At 56.7% G+C, this 22,906-nt stretch overlaps 1 protein-coding gene across 1 annotated transcript in view; it reads right to left on the bottom strand.

Moving 5' to 3' along the window:
- Window positions 1-19,316: 19,316 nt before the first annotated feature.
- Window positions 19,317-22,906, bottom strand: part of PEX6 (peroxisomal biogenesis factor 6) — a 365,667-nt gene continuing 362,077 nt past the window's right edge. The window contains exons 16-17 of the mRNA XM_075595120.1: window positions 19,948-20,087; window positions 19,317-19,552 (exon numbers count right to left, since the gene is read on the bottom strand). Of these exons, the coding sequence (XP_075451235.1) occupies window positions 19,398-19,552; window positions 19,948-20,087 (295 nt within the window). The 3' untranslated portion in view covers window positions 19,317-19,397. The remainder of the gene's footprint in view (window positions 19,553-19,947; window positions 20,088-22,906) is intronic.

Below are 22,906 nucleotides of genomic sequence, written 5' to 3'. Positions count from 1 at the left end.
CGTTATAACTCTGTGCCCAGGACATGCGTGAGAACGAGAGGTAACTCTCACTGTATTACTTTCTGTAACACGTTATAACTCTGTGCCCAGGACATGCGTGAGAACGAGAGGTAACTCTCACTGTATTACTGCCTGTAACACACGTTATAACTCTGTGTCCAGGACATGCGTGAGAACGAGAGGTAACTCTCACTGTATTACTTCCTGTAACACATGTTATAACTCTGTGCCCAGGACATGCGTGAGAACGAGAGGTAACTCTCACTGTATTACTGCCTGTAACACATGTTATAACTCTGTACCCAGGACATGCGAAAGAACGAGAGGTAACTCTCACTGTATTACTTCCTGTAACATGTTATAACTCTGTGCCCAGGACATGCGTGAGAACGAGAGGTAACTCTCACTGTATTACTGCCTGTAACATGTTATAACTCTGTGCCCAGGACATGCGTGAGAACGAGAGGTAACTCTCACTGTATTACTGCCTGTAACACGTTATAACTCTGTACCCAGGACATGCGTAAGAACGAGAGGTAACTCTCACTGTATTACTTCCTGTAACATGTTATAACTCTGTGCCCAGGACATGCGTGAGAACGAGAGGTAACTCTCACTGTATTACTTCCTGTAACACACGTTATATCTCTGTGCCCAGGACATGCGAGAGAACGAGATGTAACTCTCACTGTATTACTGCCTGTAACACGTTATAACTCTGTGCCCAGGACATGCGTGAGAACGAGAGGTAACTCTCACTGTATTACTTCCTGTAACACGTTATAACTCTGTGCCCAGGACATGCGTGAGAACGAGAGGTAACTCTCACTGTATTACTGCCTGTAACACACGTTATAACTCTGTGCCCAGGACATGCGTGAGAAAGAGAGGTAACTCTCACTGTATTACTTCCTGTAACACGTTATAACTCTGTGCCCAGGACATGCGTGAGAACGAGAGGTAACTCTCACTGTATTACTTCCTGTAACACGTTATAACTCTGTGCCCAGGACATGCGTGAGAACGAGCGGTAACTCTCACTGTATTACTGCCTGTAACACGTTATAACTCTGTGCCCAGGACATGCGTGAGAACGAGAGGTAACTCTCACTGTATTACTGCCTGTAACACACGTTATAACTCTGTGCCCAGGACATGCGTGAGAACGAGAGGTAACTCTCACTGTATTACTTCCTGTAACACACGTTATATCTCTGTGCCCAGGACATGCGAGAGAACGAGAGGTAACTCTCACTGTATTACTGCCTGTAACACGTTATAACTCTGTGCCCAGGACATGCGTGAGAACGAGAGGTAACTCTCACTGTATTACTTCCTGTAACACGTTATAACTCTGTGCCCAGGACATGCGTGAGAACGAGAGGTAACTCTCACTGTATTACTGCCTGTAACACACGTTATAACTCTGTGCCCAGGACATGCGTGAGAACGAGAGGTAACTCTCACTGTATTACTGCCTGTAACACGTTATAACTCTGTGCCCAGGACATGCGTGAGAACGAGAGGTAACTCTCACTGTATTACTGCCTGTAACACGTTATAACTCTGTGCCCAGGACATGCGTGAGAACGAGAGGTAACTCTCACTGTATTACTGCCTGTAACACGTTATAACTCTGTACCCAGGACATGCGTGAGAACGAGAGGTAACTCTCACTGTATTACTTCCTGTAACATGTTAAAACTCTGTGCCCAGGACATGCATGAGAACGAGAGGTAACTCTCACTGTATTACTTCCTGTAACACACGTTATATCTCTGTGCCCAGGACATGCGAGAGAACGAGAGGTAACTCTCACTGTATTACTGCCTGTAACACATGTTATAACTCTGTGCCCAGGACATGCGTGAGAACGAGAGGTAACTCTCACTGTATTACTTCCTGTAACACGTTATAACTCTGTGCCCAGGACATGCGTGAGAACGAGAGGTAACTCTCACTGTATTACTGCCTGTAACACACGTTATAACTCTGTGCCCAGGACATGCGTGAGAAAGAGAGGTAACTCTCACTGTATTACTTCCTGTAACACGTTATAACTCTGTGCCCAGGACATGCGTGAGAACGAGAGGTAACTCTCACTGTATTACTTCCTGTAACACATGTTATAACTCTGTGCCCAGGATATGCGTGAGAACGAGAGGTAACTCTCACTGTATTACTTCCTGTAACACGTTATAACTCTGTGCCCAGGACATGGGTGAGAACGAGAGGTAACTCTCACTGTATTACTTCCTGTAACACACGTTATAACTCTGTGCCCAGGACATGCGTGAGAACGAGAGGTAACTCTCACAGTATTACTGCCTGTAACATGTTATTACTCTGTGCCCAGGACATGCGTGAGAGCGAGAGGTAACTCTCACTGTATTACTGCCTGTAACACGTTATAACTCTGTGCCCAGGACATGCGTGAGAGCGAGAGGTAACTCTCACTGTATTACTGCCTGTAACACACGTTATAACTCTGTGCCCAGGACATGCGTGAGAGCGAGAGGTAACTCTCACTGTATTACTGCCTGTAACACATGTTATAACTCTGTGCTCAGGACATGCGTGAGAACGAGAGGTAACTCTCACTGTATTACTTCCTGTAACACGTTATAACTCTGTGCCCAGGACATGTGTGAGAACGAGAGGTAACTCTCACTGTATTACTGCCTGTAACATGTTATAACTCTGTGCCCAGGACATGCGTGAGAACGAGAGGTAACTCTCACTGTATTACTGCCTGTAACACGTTATAACTCTGTGCCCAGGACATGCGTGAGAGCGAGAGGTAACTCTCACTGTATTACTGCCTGTAACACACGTTATAACTCTGTGCCCAGGACATGCGTGAGAACGAGCGGTAGCTGTCACTGTATTACTGCCTGTAACACGTTATAACTCTGTGCCCAGGACATGCATGAGAACGAGCGGTAGCTGTCACTGTATTACTGCCTGTAACACACGTTATAACTCTGTGCCCAGGACATGCGTGAGAACGAGAGGTAACTCTCACTGTATTACTGCCTGTAACATGTTATAACTCTGTGCCCAGGACATGCGTGAGAACGAGAGGTAACTCTCACTGTATTACTGCCTGTAACACGTTATAACTCTGTGCCCAGGACATGCGTGAGAGCGAGAGGTAACTCTCACTGTATTACTGCCTGTAACACACGTTATAACTCTGTGCCCAGGACATGCGTGAGAACGAGCGGTAGCTGTCACTGTATTACTGCCTGTAACACGTTATAACTCTGTGCCCATGACATGCATGAGAACGAGCGGTAGCTGTCACTGTATTACTGCCTGTAACACACGTTATAACTCTGTGCCCAGGACATGTGTGAGAACGAGAGGTAACTCTCACTGTATTACTGCCTGTAACACGTTATAACTCTGTGCCCAGGACATGCGTGAGAACGAGAGGTAACTCTCACTGTATTACTGCCTGTAACACGTTATAACTCTGTGCCCAGGACATGCGTGAGAGCGAGAGGTAACTCTCACTGTATTACTGCCTGTAACACACGTTATAACTCTGTGCCCAGGACATGCGTGAGAACGAGCGGTAGCTGTCACTGTATTACTGCCTGTAACACACGTTATAACTCTGTGCCCAGGACATGCGTGAGAACGAGAGGTAACTCTCACTGTATTACTGCCTGTAACACGTTATAACTCTGTGCCCAGGACATGCGTGAGAGCGAGAGGTAACTCTCACTGTATTACTGCCTGTAACACACGTTATAACTCTGTGCCCAGGACATGCGTGAGAACGAGCGGTAACTCTCACTGTATTACTGCCTGTAACACATGTTATAACTCTGTGCCCAGGACATGCATGAGAACGAGCGGTAGCTGTCACTGTATTACTGCCTGTAACACACGTTATAACTCTGTGCCCAGGACATGCGTGAGAACGAGAGGTAACTCTCACTGTATTACTGCCTGTAACACGTTATAACTCTGTGCCCAGGACATGTGTGAGAACGAGAGGTAACTCTCACTGTATTACTGCCTGTAACACGTTATAACTCTGTGCCCAGGACATGCGTGAGAGCGAGAGGTAACTCTCACTGTATTACTGCCTGTAACACGTTATAACTCTGTGCCCAGGACATGCGTGAGAACGAGAGGTAACTCTCACTGTATTACTGCCTGTAACACATGTTATAACTCTGTGCCCAGGACATGCGTGAGAACGAGAGGTAACTCTCACTGTATTACTTCCTGTAACATACGTTATAACTCTGTGCCCAGGACATGCGTGAGAACGAGAGGTAACTCTCACTGTATTACTGCCTGTAACACGTTATAACTCTGTACCCAGGACATGTGTGAGAGCGAGAGGTAACTCACTGTATTACTGCCTGTAACACATGTTATAACTCTGTGCCCAGGACATGCGTGAGAACGAGAGGTAACTCTCACTGTATTACTTCCTGTAACACGTTATAACTCTGTGCCCAGGACATGCGTGAGAGCGAGAGGTAACTCTCACTGTATTACTGCCTGTAACACATGTTATAACTCTGTGCCCAGGACATGTGTGAGAACGAGAGGTAACTCTCACTGTATTACTTCCTGTAACACATGTTATAACTCTGTGCCCAGGACATGCGTGAGAACGAGAGGTAACTCTCACTGTATTACTGCCTGTAACACATGTTATAACTCTGTGCCCAGGACATGCGTGAGAACGAGAGGTAACTCTCACTGTATTACTGCCTGTAACAAGTTATAACTCTGTGCCCAGGACATGCGTGAGAACGAGAGGTAACTCTCACTGTATTACTTCCTGTAACACGTTATAACTCTGTGCCAAGGACATGCGTGAGAACGAGAGGTAACTCTCACTGTATTACTGCCTGTAACACATGTTATAAATCTGTGCCCAGGACATGCGTGAGAACGAGAGGTAACTCTCACTGTATTACTGCCTGTAACACATGTTATAAATCTGTGCCCAGGACATGCGTGAGAACGAGAGGTAACTCTCACTGTATTACTGCCTGTAACACATGTTATAACTCTGTACCCAGGACATGCGTGAGAACGAGAGGTAACTCTCACTGTATTACTGCCTGTAACACGTTATAACTCTGTGCCCAGGACATGCGTGAGAACGAGAGGTAACTCTCACTGTATTACTGCCTGTAAACAATTGGTAATAGGTTGTGATAGCAGTTGTGCTGTAGTTCCGCAAACCTAAAATGTTATTAGATCTTAATAGAAGTCCTAATAATAAAGATAACCTAATCAAACAAATGACACAAAACGTGATACTTTTTCAACATTAATTTATCCACTGAATAAACATTCACTATCCGTGTGTGAGAAAGTATGTGAACCTTTAGATTCAGTACCTGGTGGCGCACCCTTGAGCACCAATAACTTAAACTGCGCGTTTCCTGTAGCTGCGGGTCAGTCTCTCACAGCAGGTTTCAGGGATTCTGCCCACGCCTTCTTACAGAACTGCTTAAACTCAGTGACATTTGAGGGCTTCCTTGCATGGACAGCTCGCTTCAGGTCCTGCCACATTTTGATGGAGTTTATGCCCATACTTTGACTAGGCCATTTTAAAACGCGGACATTTCTTCTCCTGCAGCCAGTCTGTTGTAGATCTGCGTGTATGTTTAGGATCATGGTCTTGCTGCATCAGCCACTTTCGCTTCAGCTCACAGACATTCTCCTCTAGAATCTTCTGGTACATTGCAGAATTGATGGTTGTGTCGAGGTCGTCAAGCCGCCCAGGTCTTGAGGCAGCAAAGCAGCCCCAAACTATCACACTCCCTCCACCATGCGTGACAGTTGGGATGAGGTTCTTCTGATTGAACGCAGATTTGGTTTTCACCAAACATAACGTTTCTCATTGAGGCCAAACCTACCTTTGGCTGAGTCCATAGAGGGGGAAGCCGCGCTGACGCTCTGCGCTGAGCCCCGTCATCCTCAATGAGGATGTCTTTAGAGGGGGCTTTTGCGAGCGTCAGCAGGCGTGCTGAGGCGCAGGGATTTTCAGCCGACAGCCGAAACTGTTTCTCAGTGCGCTGTCGGCTGAAAACACCCAATCAGCGTGAAGCAGCGTCATGACGCCGGCGCTTCGCGGGCTATTGGCCCAGCAACGTCACTGACCCGCCTCTCCCCGATCGCGCACACTAGCTCGCCTGCCAGTCCATGGAATCGCTCCTGACCGAGCAGGCGAGCCTCAGCGTCGAGGAGCGCGGCTGGACCTCTCTATGGACTCAGCCTTTGACTCGTCTGTCCAGAGAACATTGTTCCAGAAGTCTTGCGGATCATCTATGTGTTCTTTGGCAGATCCTGCATGTTACTCTGAGGTTCTTTGCGAGTTCCTGTATTATTTGCTGGTTTGTTCTTGGAGAGATTTTGGTAGGATGACCACTCCTGGATAGAGTGACGGTGGTCTTGAACTTTCTCCATTTGTCTGACAGTGGATTGGTGGAGCCCTAAATCTTTAGAAATGGTTTTGAAGCCCTTTCTAGACTTATAAGGATCAAGAACTGCTTTTCTGAGGTCCTCAGAGATTTATTTTGACCGTGGCATGACATGTTTCCACACACCTGGATGGTGATGACCAAACTCACAAAGTTTCTGATCTTTATATTGGGTGGGGGCCTCCCAAACTCACACCTGAAGATATACCAAATTATTTAAACACCTCATTCTAATTATCCCCTTTAATTGATCAGATAAACCCAGAGTTTCGCTTACTTTTCACATACCCGGACTCTTAATTACTCATTGGAATTTCCATAATTATCATTGGGGTTCACAAACTTTCCCTCAGCACTGTATATAACGCTCAGTAGCTGTGACAGATGTCCTGACTCGTCCCCTCATCTTTACCAAAGACGATTCTTTATCAGCGTAACATTGCAGGACAGAGATATATATTTATTATACGTAATCACCACAGCGCCGGCGCCACCTCCTGGGCAGAGAATCACGGAATCACAGCGTCTGTTCTAATGCTGTAGTACCCTTTAGCAGGGTTGTGTTTGGTACTTTAAGGATATTGTCCCTAAACATTCTGTGTCACCCTGCTGCGGGACGCCCTGTGTCACTCTGCTGCGGGACGCCCTGTGTCACTCTGCTGCGGGACGCCCTGTGTCACTCTGCTGCGGGACGCCCTGTGTCACTCTGCTGCGGACGCCCTGTGTCACTCTCGATGCTGCGGACGCCCTGTGTCACTCTGCTGCGGACGCCCTGTGTCACTCTGCTGCGGGACGCCCTGTGTCACTCTCGATGCTGCGGACGCCCTGTGTCACTGTCGATGCTGCGGGACGCCCTGTGTCACTCTGCTGCGGGACGCCCTGTGTCACTCTGCTGCGGGACGCCCTGTGTCACTCTGCTGCGGGACGCCCTGTGTCACTCTGCTGCGGGACGCCCCTGTGTCACTCTCGATGCTGCGGGACGCCCTGTGTCACTCTGCTGCGGGACGCCCTGTGTCACTGTCGATGCTGCGGGACGCCCTGTGTCACTCTGCTGCGGGACGCCCTGTGTCACTCTGCTGCGGGACGCCCTGTGTCACTGTCGATGCTGCGGGACGCCCTGTGTCACTCTGCTGCGGGACGCCCTGTGTCACTCTGCTGCGGGACGCCCTGTGACACTCTGCTGCGGGACGCCCTGTGACACTCTGCTGCGGGACGCCCTGTGACACTCTGCTGCGGGACGCCCCTGTGTCACTGTCGATGCTGCGGGATGCCCTGTGTCACTGTCGATGCTGTGGGACGCCCTGTGTCACTCTGATGAGGGACGCCCCGTGTCACTGTCGATGCTGCGGGACGCCCCGTGTCACTCTGCTGCGGGACGCCCTGTGTCACTGTCGATGCTGCGGGACGCCCTGTGTCAATGTCGATGCTGCGGGACGCCCTGTGTCACTGTCGATGCTGTGGGACGCCCTGTGTCACTCTGATGAGGGACGCCCCGTGTCACTGTCGATGCTGCGGGACGCCCCGTGTCACTCTGCTGCGGGACGCCCTGTGTCACTCTGCTGCGGGACGCCCTGTGTCACTCTGCTGCGGGACGCCCCGTGTCACTCTGCTGCGGGATGCCCTGTGTCACTGTCGATGCTGCGGGACGCCCTGTGTCACTGTCGATGCTGCGGGACGCCCCTGTGTCACTCTGCTGCGGGACAACCCTGTGTCACTCTGATGAGGGACGCCCCGTGTCACTGTCGATGCTGCGGGACGCCCCGTGTCACTCTGCTGCGGGACGCCCTGTGTCACTGTCGATGCTGCGGGACGCCCCGTGTCACTGTCGATGCTGCGGGACGCCCTGTGTCACTCTGCTGCGGGACGCCCTGTGTCACTGTCGATGCTGCGGGACGCCCTGTGTCACTCTGCTGCGGGACGCCCTGTGTCACTCTGCTGCGGGACGCCCTGTGTCACCCTGCTGCGGGACAACCCTGTGTCACTCTGCTGCGGGACGCCCCGTGTCACTCTGCTGCGGGACGCCCCGTGTCACTCTGCTGCGGGACGCCCCGTGTCACTCTGCTGCGGGACGCCCTGTGTCACCCTGCTGCGGGACGCCCTGTGTCACTCTGCTGCGGACGCCCTGTGTCACTCTGCTGCGGGACGCCCTGTGTCACTCTGCTGCGGGACGCCCTGTGTCACTCTGCTGCGGGACGCCCTGTGTCACTCTGCTGCGGGACGCCCCGTGTCACTCTGCTGCGGGACGCCCCGTGTCACTCTGCTGCGGGACGCCCCGTGTCACTCTGCTGCGGGACGCCCCGTGTCACTCTGCTGCGGGACGCCCCGTGTCACTCTGCTGCGGGACGCCCTGTGTCACTCTGCTGCGGGACGCCCTGTGTCACTCTGCTGCGGGACGCCCTGTGTCACTCTGCTGCGGGACGCCCTGTGTCACTGTCGATGCTGCGGGACGCCCTGTGTCACTCTGCTGCGGGACGCCCTGTGTCACTCTGCTGCGGGACGCCCTGTGTCACTGTCGATGCTGCGGGACGCCCTGTGTCACTCTGCTGCGGGACGCCCTGTGTCACTCTGCTGCGGGACGCCCTGTGACACTCTGCTGCGGGACGCCCTGTGACACTCTGCTGCGGGACGCCCTGTGTCACTGTCGATGCTGCGGGACGCCCTGTGTCACTGTCGATGCTGTGGGACGCCCTGTGTCACTCTGATGAGGGACGCCCCGTGTCACTGTCGATGCTGCGGGACGCCCCGTGTCACTGTCGATGCTGCGGGACGCCCCGTGTCACTCTGCTGCGGGACGCCCTGTGTCACTGTCGATGCTGCGGGACGCCCCTGTGTCACTCTGCTGCGGGACAACCCTGTGTCACTCTGCTGCGGGACGCCCTGTGTCACTGTCGATGCTGCGGGACGCCCCGTGTCACTGTCGATGCTGCGGGACGCCCTGTGTCACTCTGCTGCGGGACGCCCTGTGTCACTGTCGATGCTGCGGGACGCCCTGTGTCACTCTGCTGCGGGACGCCCTGTGTCACTCTGCTGCGGGACGCCCTGTGTCACCCTGCTGCGGGACAACCCGTGTCACTCTGCTGCGGGACGCCCCGTGTCACTCTGCTGCGGGACGCCCCGTGTCACTCTGCTGCGGGACGCCCTGTGTCACTCTGCTGCGGGACGCCCTGTGTCACTCTGCTGCGGGACGCCCTGTGTCACCCTGCTGCGGGACGCCCTGTGTCACTCTGCTGCGGACGCCCTGTGTCACTCTGCTGCGGGACGCCCCGTGTCACTCTGCTGCGGGACGCCCCGTGTCACTCTGCTGCGGGACGCCCCGTGTCACTCTGCTGCGGGACGCCCTGTGTCACTCTGCTGCGGGACGCCCTGTGTCACTCTGCTGCGGGACGCCCCGTGTCACTCTGCTGCGGGACGCCCCGTGACACTCTGCTGCGGGACGCCCTGTGTCACTCTGCTGCGGGACGCCCCTGTGTCACTCTGCTGCGGGACGCCCTATGTCACCCTGCTGCGGGACGCCCTGTGTCACCCTGCTGCGGGACGCCCTGTGTCACTGTCGATGCTGCGGGACGCCCTGTGTCACTCTGCTGCGGGACGCCCTGTGTCACTCTGCTGCGGGACGCCCTGTGTCACTCTGCTGCGGGACGCCCTGTGTCACTCTGCTGCGGGACGCCCTATGTCACTCTGCTGCGGGACGCCCTGTGTCACTGTCGATGCTGCGGGACGCCCTGTGTCACTCTGCTGCGGGACAACCCTGTGTCACTCTGCTGCGGGACGCCCTGTGTCACTGTCGATGCTGCGGGACGCCCTGTGTCACTCTGCTGCGGGACGCCCTGTGTCACTCTGCTGCGGGACGCCCTGTGTCACTCTGCTGCGGGACGCCCTGTGTCACTCTGCTGCGGGACGCCCTATGTCACTCTGCTGCGGGACGCCCTGTGTCACTGTCGATGCTGCGGGACGCCCTGTGTCACTCTGCTGCGGGACAACCCTGTGTCACTCTGCTGCGGGACGCCCTGTGTCACTGTCGATGCTGCGGGACGCCCTGTGTCACTGTCGATGCTGCGGGACGCCCTGTGTCACCCTGCTGCGGGACGCCCCGTGTCACTCTGCTGCGGGATGCCCTGTGTCACTGTCGATGCTGCGGGACGCCCTGTGTCACCCTGCTGCGGGACGCCCCGTGTCACCCTGCTGCGGGACGCCCCGTGTCACTCTGCTGCGGGACGCCCCGTGTCACTCTGCTGCGGGACGCCCCGTGTCACTCTGCTGCGGGACGCCCCGTGTCACTCTGCTGCGGGACGCCCTGTGTCACTGTCGATGCTGCGGGACGCCCTGTGTCACTCTGCTGCGGGACGCCCCGTGTCACCCTGCTGCGGGACGCCCTGTGTCACTCTGCTGCGGGACGCCCCGTGTCACCCTGCTGCGGGACGCCCTGTGTCACTGTCGATGCTGCGGGACGCCCTGTGTCACTCTGCTGCGGGACGCCCTGTGTCACTCTGCTGCGGGACGCCCTGTGTCACTCTGCTGCGGGACGCCCTGTGTCACTCTGCTGCGGGACGCCCCGTGTCACCCTGCTGCGGGACGCCCTGTGTCACTCTGCTGCGGGATGCCCTGTGTCACTCTGCTGCGGGACGCCCCTGTGTCACTGTCGATGCTGCGGGACGCCCTATGTCACTCTGCTGCGGGACGCCCTGTGTCACTGTCGATGCTGCGGGACGCCCTGTGTCACTCTGCTGCGGGACGCCCCGTGTCACTCTGCTGCGGGACGCCCTGTGTCACTGTCGATGCTGCGGGACGCCCTGTGTCACTCTGCTGCGGGATGCCCTGTGTCACTCTGCTGCGGGACGCCCCGTGTCACCCTGCTGCGGGACGCCCTGTGTCACCCTGCTGCGGGACGCCCCGTGTCACCCTGCTGCGGGACGCCCTGTGACACTCTGCTGCGGGACGCCCTGTGTCACTCTGCTGCGGGACGCCCTGTGTCACTGTCGATGCTGCGGGACGCCCTGTGTCACTGTCGATGCTGCGGGACGCCCTGTGTCACCCTGCTGCGGGACGCCCTGTGTCACTCTGCTGCGGGACGCCCCGTGTCACTGTCGATGCTGCGGGACGCCCTGTGTCACTCTGCTGCGGGACGCCCTGTGTCACTCTGCTGCGGGACGCCCTGTGTCACTCTGCTGCGGGACGCCCTGTGTCACTGTCGATGCTGCGGGACGCCCTGTGTCACTGTCGATGCTGCGGGACGCCCTGTGTCACCCTGCTGCGGGACGCCCTGTGTCACTCTGCTGCGGGACGCCCTGTGTCACTGTCGATGCTGCGGGACGCCCTGTGTCACTCTGCTGCGGGACGCCCTGTGTCACTCTGCTGCGGGACGCCCTGTGTCACCCTGCTGCGGGACGCCCTGTGACACTCTGCTGCGGGACGCCCTGTGTCACTGTCGATGCTGCGGGACGCCCTGTGACACTCTGCTGCGGGACGCCCTGTGTCACCCTGCTGCGGGACGCCCTGTGTCACTCTGCTGCGGGACGCCCTGTGTCACTCTGCTGCGGGACGCCCTGTGTCACTCTGCTGCGGGACGCCCTGTGTCACCCTGCTGCGGGACGCCCTGTGTCACCCTGCTGCGGGACGCCCTGTGTCACTGTCGATGCTGCGGGACGCCCCGTGTCACTGTCGATGCTGCGGGACGCCCTGTGTCACCCTGCTGCGGGACGCCCTGTGTCACTCTGCTGCGGGACGCCCTGTGTCACTCTGCTGCGGGACGCCCTGTGTCACTCTGCTGCGGGACGCCCTGTGTCACCCTGCTGCGGGACGCCCTGTGTCACTCTGCTGCGGACGCCCTGTGTCACTCTGCTGCGGGACGCCCTGTGTCACTCTGCTGCGGGACGCCCCGTGTCACTCTGCTGCGGGACGCCCTGTGTCACTCTGCTGCGGGACGCCCTGTGTCACTCTGCTGCGGGACGCCCTGTGTCACTCTGCTGCGGACGCCCTGTGTCACTCTGCTGCGGGACGCCCCGTGTCACTCTGCTGCGGGACGCCCCGTGACACTCTGCTGCGGGACGCCCTGTGTCACTCTGCTGCGGGACGCCCCTGTGTCACTCTGCTGCGGGACGCCCTGTGTCACTGTCGATGCTGCGGGACGCCCCGTGTCACTGTCGATGCTGCGGGACGCCCTGTGTCACTCTGCTGCGGGAATGCCCTGTGTCACTCTGCTGCGGGACGCCCTGTGTCACTCTGCTGCGGGACGCCCCGTGTCACTCTGCTGCGGGATGCCCTGTGTCACTGTCGATGCTGCGGGACGCCCTGTGTCACTCTGCTGCGGGACGCCCTGTGTCACTGTCGATGCTGCGGGACGCCCTGTGTCACTCTGCTGCGGGACGCCCCGTGTCACTCTGCTGCGGGATGCCCTGTGTCACTGTCGATGCTGCGGGACGCCCTGTGTCACCCTGCTGCGGGACGCCCCGTGTCACCCTGCTGCGGGACGCCCCGTGTCACTCTGCTGCGGGACGCCCTGTGTCACTCTGCTGCGGGACGCCCCGTGTCACTCTGCTGCGGGACGCCCTGTGTCACTCTGCTGTGGGACGCCCTGTGTCACTGTCGATGCTGCGGGACGCCCTGTGTCACTCTGCTGCGGGACGCCCCGTGTCACCCTGCTGCGGGACGCCCTGTGTCACTCTGCTGCGGGACGCCCCGTGTCACCCTGCTGCGGGACGCCCTGTGTCACTGTCGATGCTGCGGGACGCCCTGTGTCACTCTGCTGCGGGACGCCCTGTGTCACTCTGCTGCGGGACGCCCTGTGTCACTCTGCTGCGGGACGCCCTGTGTCACTCTGCTGCGGGACGCCCTGTGTCACTCTGCTGCGGGACGCCCCGTGTCACCCTGCTGCGGGACGCCCTGTGTCACTCTGCTGCGGGATGCCCTGTGTCACTCTGCTGCGGGACGCCCCTGTGTCACTGTCGATGCTGCGGGACGCCCTATGTCACTCTGCTGCGGGACGCCCTGTGTCACTGTCGATGCTGCGGGACGCCCTGTGTCACTCTGCTGCGGGACGCCCCGTGTCACTCTGCTGCGGGACGCCCTGTGTCACTGTCGATGCTGCGGGACGCCCTGTGTCACTCTGCTGCGGGATGCCCTGTGTCACTCTGCTGCGGGATGCCCTGTGTCACTCTGCTGCGGGACGCCCTGTGTCACTCTGCTGCGGGATGCCCTGTGTCACTCTGCTGCGGGACGCCCCGTGTCACCCTGCTGCGGGACGCCCTGTGTCACTCTGCTGCGGGATGCCCTGTGTCACTCTGCTGCGGGACGCCCTGTGTCACTCTGCTGCTGGACGCCCTGTGTCACCCTGCTGCGGGACGCCCTGTGTCACCCTGCTGCGGGACGCCCCGTGTCACCCTGCTGCGGGACGCCCTGTGTCACTCTGCTGCGGGACGCCCTGTGTCACTGTCGATGCTGCGGGACGCCCCGTGTCACTCTGCTGCGGGACGCCCTGTGTCACTCTGCTGCGGACGCCCTGTGTCACTCTGCTGCGGGACGCCCTGTGTCACTCTGCTGCGGGACGCCCCGTGTCACCCTGCTGCGGGACGCCCCGTGTCACCCTGCTGCGGGACGCCCCGTGTCACTCTGCTGGGGGACGCCCTGTGTCACTCTGCTGCGGGACGCCCTGTGTCACTCTGCTGTGGGACGCCCTGTGTCACTGTCGATGCTGCGGGACGCCCTGTGTCACTCTGCTGCGGGACGCCCCGTGTCACCCTGCTGCGGGACGCCCTGTGTCACTCTGCTGCGGGACGCCCCGTGTCACCCTGCTGCGGGACGCCCTGTGTCACTGTCGATGCTGCGGGACGCCCTGTGTCACTCTGCTGCGGGACGCCCTGTGTCACTCTGCTGCGGGACGCCCTGTGTCACTCTGCTGCGGGACGCCCTGTGTCACTCTGCTGCGGGACGCCCTGTGTCACTCTGCTGCGGGACGCCCCGTGTCACCCTGCTGCGGGACGCCCTGTGTCACTCTGCTGCGGGATGCCCTGTGTCACTCTGCTGCGGGACGCCCCTGTGTCACTGTCGATGCTGCGGGACGCCCTATGTCACTCTGCTGCGGGACGCCCTGTGTCACTGTCGATGCTGCGGGACGCCCTGTGTCACTCTGCTGCGGGACGCCCCGTGTCACTCTGCTGCGGGACGCCCTGTGTCACTGTCGATGCTGCGGGACGCCCTGTGTCACTCTGCTGCGGGATGCCCTGTGTCACTCTGCTGCGGGATGCCCTGTGTCACTCTGCTGCGGGACGCCCTGTGTCACTCTGCTGCGGGATGCCCTGTGTCACTCTGCTGCGGGACGCCCCGTGTCACCCTGCTGCGGGACGCCCTGTGTCACTCTGCTGCGGGATGCCCTGTGTCACTCTGCTGCGGGACGCCCTGTGTCACTCTGCTGCTGGACGCCCTGTGTCACCCTGCTGCGGGACGCCCTGTGTCACCCTGCTGCAGGACGCCCCGTGTCACCCTGCTGCGGGACGCCCTGTGTCACTCTGCTGCGGGACGCCCTGTGTCACTGTCGATGCTGCGGGACGCCCCGTGTCACTCTGCTGCGGGACGCCCTGTGTCACTCTGCTGCGGACGCCCTGTGTCACTCTGCTGCGGGACGCCCTGTGTCACTCTGCTGCGGGACGCCCCGTGTCACCCTGCTGCGGGACGCCCCGTGTCACCCTGCTGCGGGACGCCCCGTGTCACTCTGCTGGGGGACGCCCTGTGTCACTCTGCTGCGGGACGCCCTGTGTCACTCTGCTGCGGGACGCCCCGTGTCACTCTGCTGCGGGACGCCCCGTGTCACTCTGCTGCGGGACGCCCTATGTCACCCTGCTGCGGGACGCCCCGTGTCACCCTGCTGCGGGACACCCCGTGTCACCCTGCTGCGGGACGCCCTGTGTCACTCTGCTGCGGGACGCCCTGTGTCACTCTGCTGCGGGACGCCCTGTGTCACTGTCGATGCTGCGGGACGCCCTGTGTCACTGTCGATGCTGCGGGACGCCCTGTGTCACTGTCGATGCTGCGGGACGCCCCGTGTCACTGTCGATGCTGCGGGACGCCCTGTGTCACTCTGCTGCGGGACGCCCTGTGTCACTCTGCTGCGGGACGCCCTGTGTCACTCTGCTGCGGGACGCCCTGTGTCACTCTGCTGCGGGACGCCCTGTGTCACTGTCGATGCTGCGGGACGCCCTGTGTCACCCTGCTGCGGGACGCCCTGTGTCACTCTGCTGCGGGACGCCCTGTGTCACTGTCGATGCTGCGGGACGCCCTGTGTCACTCTGCTGCGGGACGCCCTGTGTCACTCTGCTGCGGGACGCCCTGTGTCACCCTGCTGCGGGACGCCCTGTGACACTCTGCTGCGGGACGCCCTGTGTCACTGTCGATGCTGCGGGACGCCCTGTGACACTCTGCTGCGGGACGCCCTGTGTCACCCTGCTGCGGGACGCCCTGTGTCACTCTGCTGCGGGACGCCCTGTGTCACTCTGCTGCGGGACGCCCTGTGTCACTCTGCTGCGGGACGCCCTGTGTCACCCTGCTGCGGGACGCCCTGTGTCACCCTGCTGCTGGACGCCCTGTGTCACTGTCGATGCTGCGGGACGCCCTGTGTCACTCTGCTGCGGGACGCCCTGTGTCACCCTGCTGCGGGACGCCCTGTGTCACTCTGCTGCGGGACGCCCTGTGTCACTCTGCTGCGGGACGCCCTGTGTCACTCTGCTGCGGGACGCCCTGTGTCACCCTGCTGCGGGACGCCCTGTGTCACTGTCGATGCTGCGGGACGCCCTGTGTCACTCTGCTGCGGGACGCCCTGTGTCACTCTGCTGCGGGACGCCCTGTGTCACTCTGCTGCGGGACGCCCTGTGTCACTCTGCTGCGGGACGCCCTGTGTCACTGTCGATGCTGCGGGACGCCCTGTGTCACTCTGCTGCGGGACGCCCTGTGTCACTCTGCTGCGGGACGCCCTGTGTCACCCTGCTGCGGGACGCCCTGTGTCACTGTCGATGCTGCGGGACGCCCTGTGTCACTCTGCTGCGGGACGCCCTGTGTCACTCTGCTGCGGGACGCCCTGTGTCACTCTGCTGCGGGACGCCCTGTGTCACTCTGCTGCGGGACGCCCTGTGTCACTGTCGATGCTGCGGGACGCCCTGTGTCACTCTGCTGCGGGACGCCCTGTGTCACTGTCGATGCTGCGGGACGCCCTGTGTCACTGTCGATGCTGCGGGACGCCCTGTGTCACCCTGCTGCGGGACGCCCTGTGTCACTGTCGATGCTGCGGGACGCCCTGTGTCACTGTCGATGCTGCGGGCTCAGAGAACAAATGTCCGATGTTCAGCACCATTGCGCTCTGAGACAGTCTGTTGGAGAATCAGTGTGTAACGCTGTGTCACTAGTATAAGTATATAACGCTCTGTGTCACTGCACTGTGGGACGCTCTCTGTTGCAGTATAAGTGTCACTGCACTGTGGGACGCTCTCTGTTGGAGTATAAGTGTCACTGCACTGTGGGACGCTCTCTGTTGGAGTATAAGTGTAACGCTCTGTGTCACTGCACTGTGGGACGCTCTGTTGGAGTATAAGTGTCACTGCACTGTGGGACGCTCTCTGTTGGAGTATAAGTGTCACTGCACTGTGGGACGCTCTCTGTTGGAGTATAAGTGTCACTGCACTGTGGGACGCTCTCTGTTGGAGTATAAGTGTCACTGCACTGTGGGACGCTCTCTGTTGCAGTATAAGTGTAACGCTCTGTGTCACGGGACGCTCTCTGTTAGAATATAAGTGTCACTGCACTTTGGGACGCTCTCTGTTGGAGTATAAGTGTCACTGCACTGTGGGACGCTCTCTGTTGGAGTATAAGTGTCACTGCACTGTGGGACGCTCTCTGTTGGAGTATAAGTGTCACTGCACTGTGGGACGCTCTCTGTTGGAGTATAAGTGTCACTGCACTGTGGGACGCTCTCTGTTAGAATATAAGTGTCACTGCACTGTGGGACGCTCTCTGTTGGAGTATAAGTGTCACTGCACTGTGGGACGCTCTCTGTTGCAGTATAAGTGTAACGCTCTGTGTCACGGGACGCTCTCTGTTAGACTGTGGGACGCTCTCTGTTAGAATATAAGTGTCACTGCACTGTGGGACGCTCTCTGTTGGAGTATAAGTGTCACTGCACTGTGGGACGCTCTCTGTTGGAGTATAAGTGTCACTGCACTGTGGGACGCTCTCTGTTGGAGTATAAGTGTCACTGCACTGTGGGACGCTCTCTGTTGGAGTATAAGTGTCACTGCACTGTGGGACGCTCTCTGTTGGAGTATAAGTGTCACTGCACTGTGGGACGCTCTCTGTTGGAGTATAAGTGTCACTGCACTGTGGGACGCTCTCTGTTGGAGTATAAGTGTCACTGCACTGTGGGACGCTCTCTGTTGGAGTATAAGTGTCACTGCACTGTGGGACGCTCTCTGTTGGAGTATAAGTGTCACTGCACTGTGGGACGCTCTCTGTTGGAGTATAAGTGTCACTGCACTGTGGGACGCTCTCTGTTGGAGTATAAGTGTCACTGCACTGTGGGACGCTCTCTGTTGGAGTATAAGTGTCACTGCACTGTGGGACGCTCTCTGTTGGAGTATAAGTGTCACTGCACTGTGGGACGCTCTCTGTTAGAATATAAGTGTCACTGCACTGTGGGACGCTCTCTGTTGGAGTATAAGTGTCACTGCACTGTGGGACGCTCTCTGTTGCAGTATAAGTGTAACGCTCTGTGTCACGGGACGCTCTCTGTTAGACTGTGGGACGCTCTCTGTTAGAATATAAGTGTCACTGCACTGTGGGACGCTCTCTGTTGGAGTATAAGTGTCACTGCACTGTGGGACGCTCTCTGTTGGAGTATAAGTGTCACTGCACTGTGGGACGCTCTCTGTTGGAGTATAAGTGTCACTGCACTGTGGGATGCTCTCTGTTGGAGTATAAGTGTCACTGCACTGTGGGACGCTCTCTGTTGGAGTATAAGTGTCACTGCACTGTGGGACGCTCTCTGTTGGAGTATAAGTGTCACTGCACTGTGGGACGCTCTCTGTTGGAGTATAAGTGTCACTGCACTGTGGGACGCTCTCTGTTGGAGTATAAGTGTCACTGCACTGTGGGACGCTCTCTGTTGGAGTATAAGTGTCAGTGCACTGTGGGACGCTCTCTGTTGGAGTATAAGTGTCACTGCACTGTGGGACGCTCTCTGTTGGAGTATAAGTGTCACTGCACTGTGGGACGCTCTCTGTTGGAGTATAAGTGTCACTGCACTGTGGGACGCTCTCTGTTGGAGTATAAGTGTCACTGCACTGTGGGACGCTCTCTGTTGGAGTATAAGTGTCACTGCACTGTGGGACGCTCTCTGTTGGAGTATAAGTGTCACTGCACTGTGGGACGCTCTCTGTTGGTGTATAAGTGTCACTGCACTGTGGGACGCTCTCTGTTGGAGTATAAGTGTCACTGCACTGTGGGACGCTCTCTGTTGGAGTATAAGTGTCACTGCACTGTGGGACGCTCTCTGTTGGAGTATAAGTGTCACTGCACTGTGGGACGCTCTCTGTTGGAGTATAAGTGTCACTGCACTGTGGGACGCTCTCTGTTGGAGTATAAGTGTCAGTGCACTGTGGGACGCTCTCTGTTGGAGTATAAGTGTCACTGCACTGTGGGACGCTCTCTGTTGGAGTATAAGTGTCACTGCACTGTGGGACGCTCTCTGTTGGAGTATAAGTGTCACTGCACTGTGGGACGCTCTCTGTTGGAGTATAAGTGTCACTGCACTGTGGGACGCTCTCTGTTGGAGTATAAGTGTCACTGCACTGTGGGACGCTCTCTGTTGGAGTATAAGTGTCAGTGCACTGTGGGACGCTCTCTGTTGGAGTATAAGTGTCACTGCACTGTGGGACGCTCTCTGTTGGAGTATAAGTGTCACTGCACTGTGGGACGCTCTCTGTTGGAGTACTGCCGTCGGATCCCCTCATAGCGCTGCAGTTCAAGCTGTGACACAGACGGCTGGAGGCGCTCTGCAGCCTGCACGAAATGTTCCATCCGCAAAACAAGCTCTGCAGTGTACTCCCCCCGTCCTGCAGAGAGAGAGGGGGCAGAGGTCACAGCAAGAGCCAGAGAGAGGGGGCAGAGGTCACAGCAAGAGCCAGAGAGAGGGGGCAGAGGTCACAGCAAGAGCCAGAGAGAGGGGCAGAGGTCACAGCAAGAGCCAGAGAGAGGGGGCAGAGGTCACAGCAAGAGCCAGAGAGAGGGGCAGAGGTCACAGCAAGAGCCAGAGAGAGGGGGCAGAGGTCACAGCAAGAGCCAGAGAGAGGGGGCAGAGGTCACAGGATAACGGGAAAGGGAGTACAAGTTATACGCCAACCAGGAACAGGGGGGAAAAGGTCTCTTCCTCACCTCATTAACCCAAGGGAAAAGTGCAGAGATCATTACACATCCCACACCCCTCTTCTTCCCCCGTCCCCACACTCACCATCTTCCAGGCACTGAACTTTCTCCTTAATGGCGCTCATCATGGCGTCTGCACACAGAGCATACAAGTCAGCACCGGTCACTGCGGCAGGACAGCGCTCTATAACAAGAGACAGCTCCACTGCAGGGTCCAGGGAGAACCTAGGGACAGAGAGGTCAGATAGAAAGACCGCTAAAGTCGCATGGTCCAGAAAGAATCCGAAAGAGAGAGGTCCAGATTTAGAGAGAGGGGTCCAGGAGAGAGAGATCCAGGCAGAGAGAAAGATCAAGATCTCGAGAGATTTGGGGAGATCGAGTTTGAGAGAGATATCGGGAGATCGAGATCTCGAGAGAGAGATCCAGAGAAAGAGGGGTCGAGAGAGAGAAGGGTTGAGAGAAAGAAAGGGTTTGAGAGAGAGGGGTCAAGAGAGAGATCCAGAGAAAGAGAGAGAGAGATCCAGAGAGAGTGAGATTCAGAGAGAGAGAGTGAGATCCAGAGAGAGAGTGAGATCCAGAGAGAGTGAGATCCAGAGAGAGAGAGAGATCCAGAGAGAGAGTGAGATCCAGAGAGAGAGTGAGATCCAGAGAGAGAGTGAGATCCAGAGAGAGAGTGAGATCCAGAGAGAGAGTGAGATCCAGAGAGAGAGTGAGATCCAGAGAGAGAGTGAGATCCAGAGAGAGTGAGATCCAGAGAGAGAGAGAGATCCAGAGAGAGAGGGGTCGAGAGAGAGAGGGGTTGAGAGAAAGAAAGGGGTTGAGAGAGAGGGGTCAAGAGAGAGATCCAGAGAAAGAGAGAGAGAGATCCAGAGAGAGTGAGATCCAGAGAGAGAGAGAGTGAGATCCAGAGAGAGAGAGAGTGAGATCCAGAGAGAGAGAGTGAGATCCAGAGAGAGAGAGTGAGATCCAGAGAGAGAGAGTGAGATCCAGAAAGAGAGTGAGATCCAGAGAGAGAGTGAGATACAGAGAGAGTGAGATCCAGAGAGAGAGAGAGTGAGATCCAGAGAGAGTGAGATCCAGAGAGAGTGAGATCCAGAGAGCGAGAGAGATCCAGAGAGAGAGGGGTCGAGAGAGAGAGATCCAGAGAGAGAGAGAGAGTGAGATCCAGAGAGAGAGAGAGTGAGATCCAGAGAGAGAGAGTGAGATCCAGAGAGAGAGTGAGATACAGAGAGAGTGAGATCCAGAGAGAGAGAGAGAGAGTGAGATCCAGAGAGAGTGAGATCCAGAGAGAGTGAGATCCAGAGAGAGTGAGATCCAGAGAGAGAGAGAGATCCAGAGAGAGAGGGGTCGAGAGAGAGAAGGGTTGAGAGAAAGAAAGGGGTTGAGAGAGAGGGGTCAAGAGAGAGATCCAGAGAAAGAGAGAGAGAGATCCAGAGAGAGAGAGTGAGATCCAGAGAGAGAGAGTGAGATCCAGAGAGAGAGAGTGAGATCCAGAGAGAGAGTGAGATCCAGAGAGAGAGAGAGTGAGATCCAGAGAGAGTGAGATGTACCACCTCAAACCACCAATAAGAATCTGGGAGAAAATATTCAACAGCATCATCACACCCATCCTTCTGTACAGCAGCGAGGTGTGGGGCCCTGTAACATACCCAGACTCCACAAAATGGGATACCAGCCCAACAGAAATACTGCATCTGGAATTCTGCAAATACCTTCTCCAAGTACACAGGAGTACATCAAACAATGCATGCCGGGCTGAGCTGGGCCGCTTTCCTCTACTGCTCACGGTACAGAAGAGAGCACTGACATTCTGGGCTCACCTAAACACCAGCCACCCACAGTCTTACTGCTACAGAGCAATGCGAAGCCAGGACCTCCTCACTAAACCCTGTGCCATCAAACAACTTGTCCTCTCACTCCAAGGACAAAACCCCACACAGATTAACAACCTGCCGAAAAAAGAAATCAACTCAATCACCAACGAAATGAAGAAGCAGTATGTGACAAGATGGGAAAATGATATCCAACGCTCAAAGAAGCTGGAGACCTACCACAGCCTACAGAGAGAATACACTCTGGCACCCTACCTACTGAAGGTAAAAGACCCAAAACAGAGACAGACCCTGGGCCAGTACAGAATAAGTGCCCACAGCCTAGAAATAGAAACAGGCAGGCACAGACAGAACTGGAAGCCCCGGGAGATGAGACTGTGCCAAAGATGCGAGCTAGATGAGGTAGAAGATGAAACTCACTTCTTGTTGTGTTGCACACAATACTCTGACGTGAGGAGTGCCCACCTAGAGAAACTCACTGCTGTTATCCAGAACTTTAATAATACAGAAGAGAACCAAAAAATAGCGATCCTCCTGGGAGAAGATGAAACCACAGCAGAACTAGCTGCACACTATATCAGCACCTGTCACAAGCTGAGAGATGTACATTAACCCCCACACCCTTGTGTGAAACTGTTACCCATATACCCTGCAATCATTATACCCTATCCCCTAGTATTCATGTCATTATTGTCCCCCACCCCCTATTATTCACGCTTTGGCAATACTAAAATGTTCTTTCGTCATGCAAATAAAGCTGATTTGATTTGAGATCCAGAGAGAGAGAGAGAGATCCAGAGAGAGAGAGGGGTCGAGAGAGAGAGATCCAGAGAGAGAGAGTGAGATCCAGAGAGAGAGAGTGAGATCCAGAGAGAGAGAGTGAGATCCAGAGAGAGAGTGAGATACAGAGAGAGTGAGATCCAGAGAGAGAGAGAGAGAGAGAGTGAGATCCAGAGAGAGTGAGATCCAGAGAGAGTGAGATCCAGAGAGAGTGAGATCCAGAGAGAGTGAGATCCAGAGAGAGAGAGAGATCCAGAGAAAGAGGGGTCGAGAGAGAGAAGGGTTGAGAGAAAGAAAGGGTTTGAGAGAGAGGGGTCAAGAGAGAGATCCAGAGAAAGAGAGAGAGAGATCCAGAGAGAGTGAGAGTGAGATCCAGAGAGAGAGAGAGAGTGAGATCCAGAGAGAGAGAGAGAGTGAGATCCAGAGAGAGAG

Source organism: Ascaphus truei, chromosome 4 (genome assembly GCF_040206685.1).
Source record: "Ascaphus truei isolate aAscTru1 chromosome 4, aAscTru1.hap1, whole genome shotgun sequence".
Taxonomy (NCBI): Eukaryota; Metazoa; Chordata; class Amphibia; order Anura; family Ascaphidae; genus Ascaphus; species Ascaphus truei.
The sequence above is the reverse complement of the archived record's forward strand: the minus strand, read 5'-3'. Positions and strand labels throughout refer to the sequence as shown.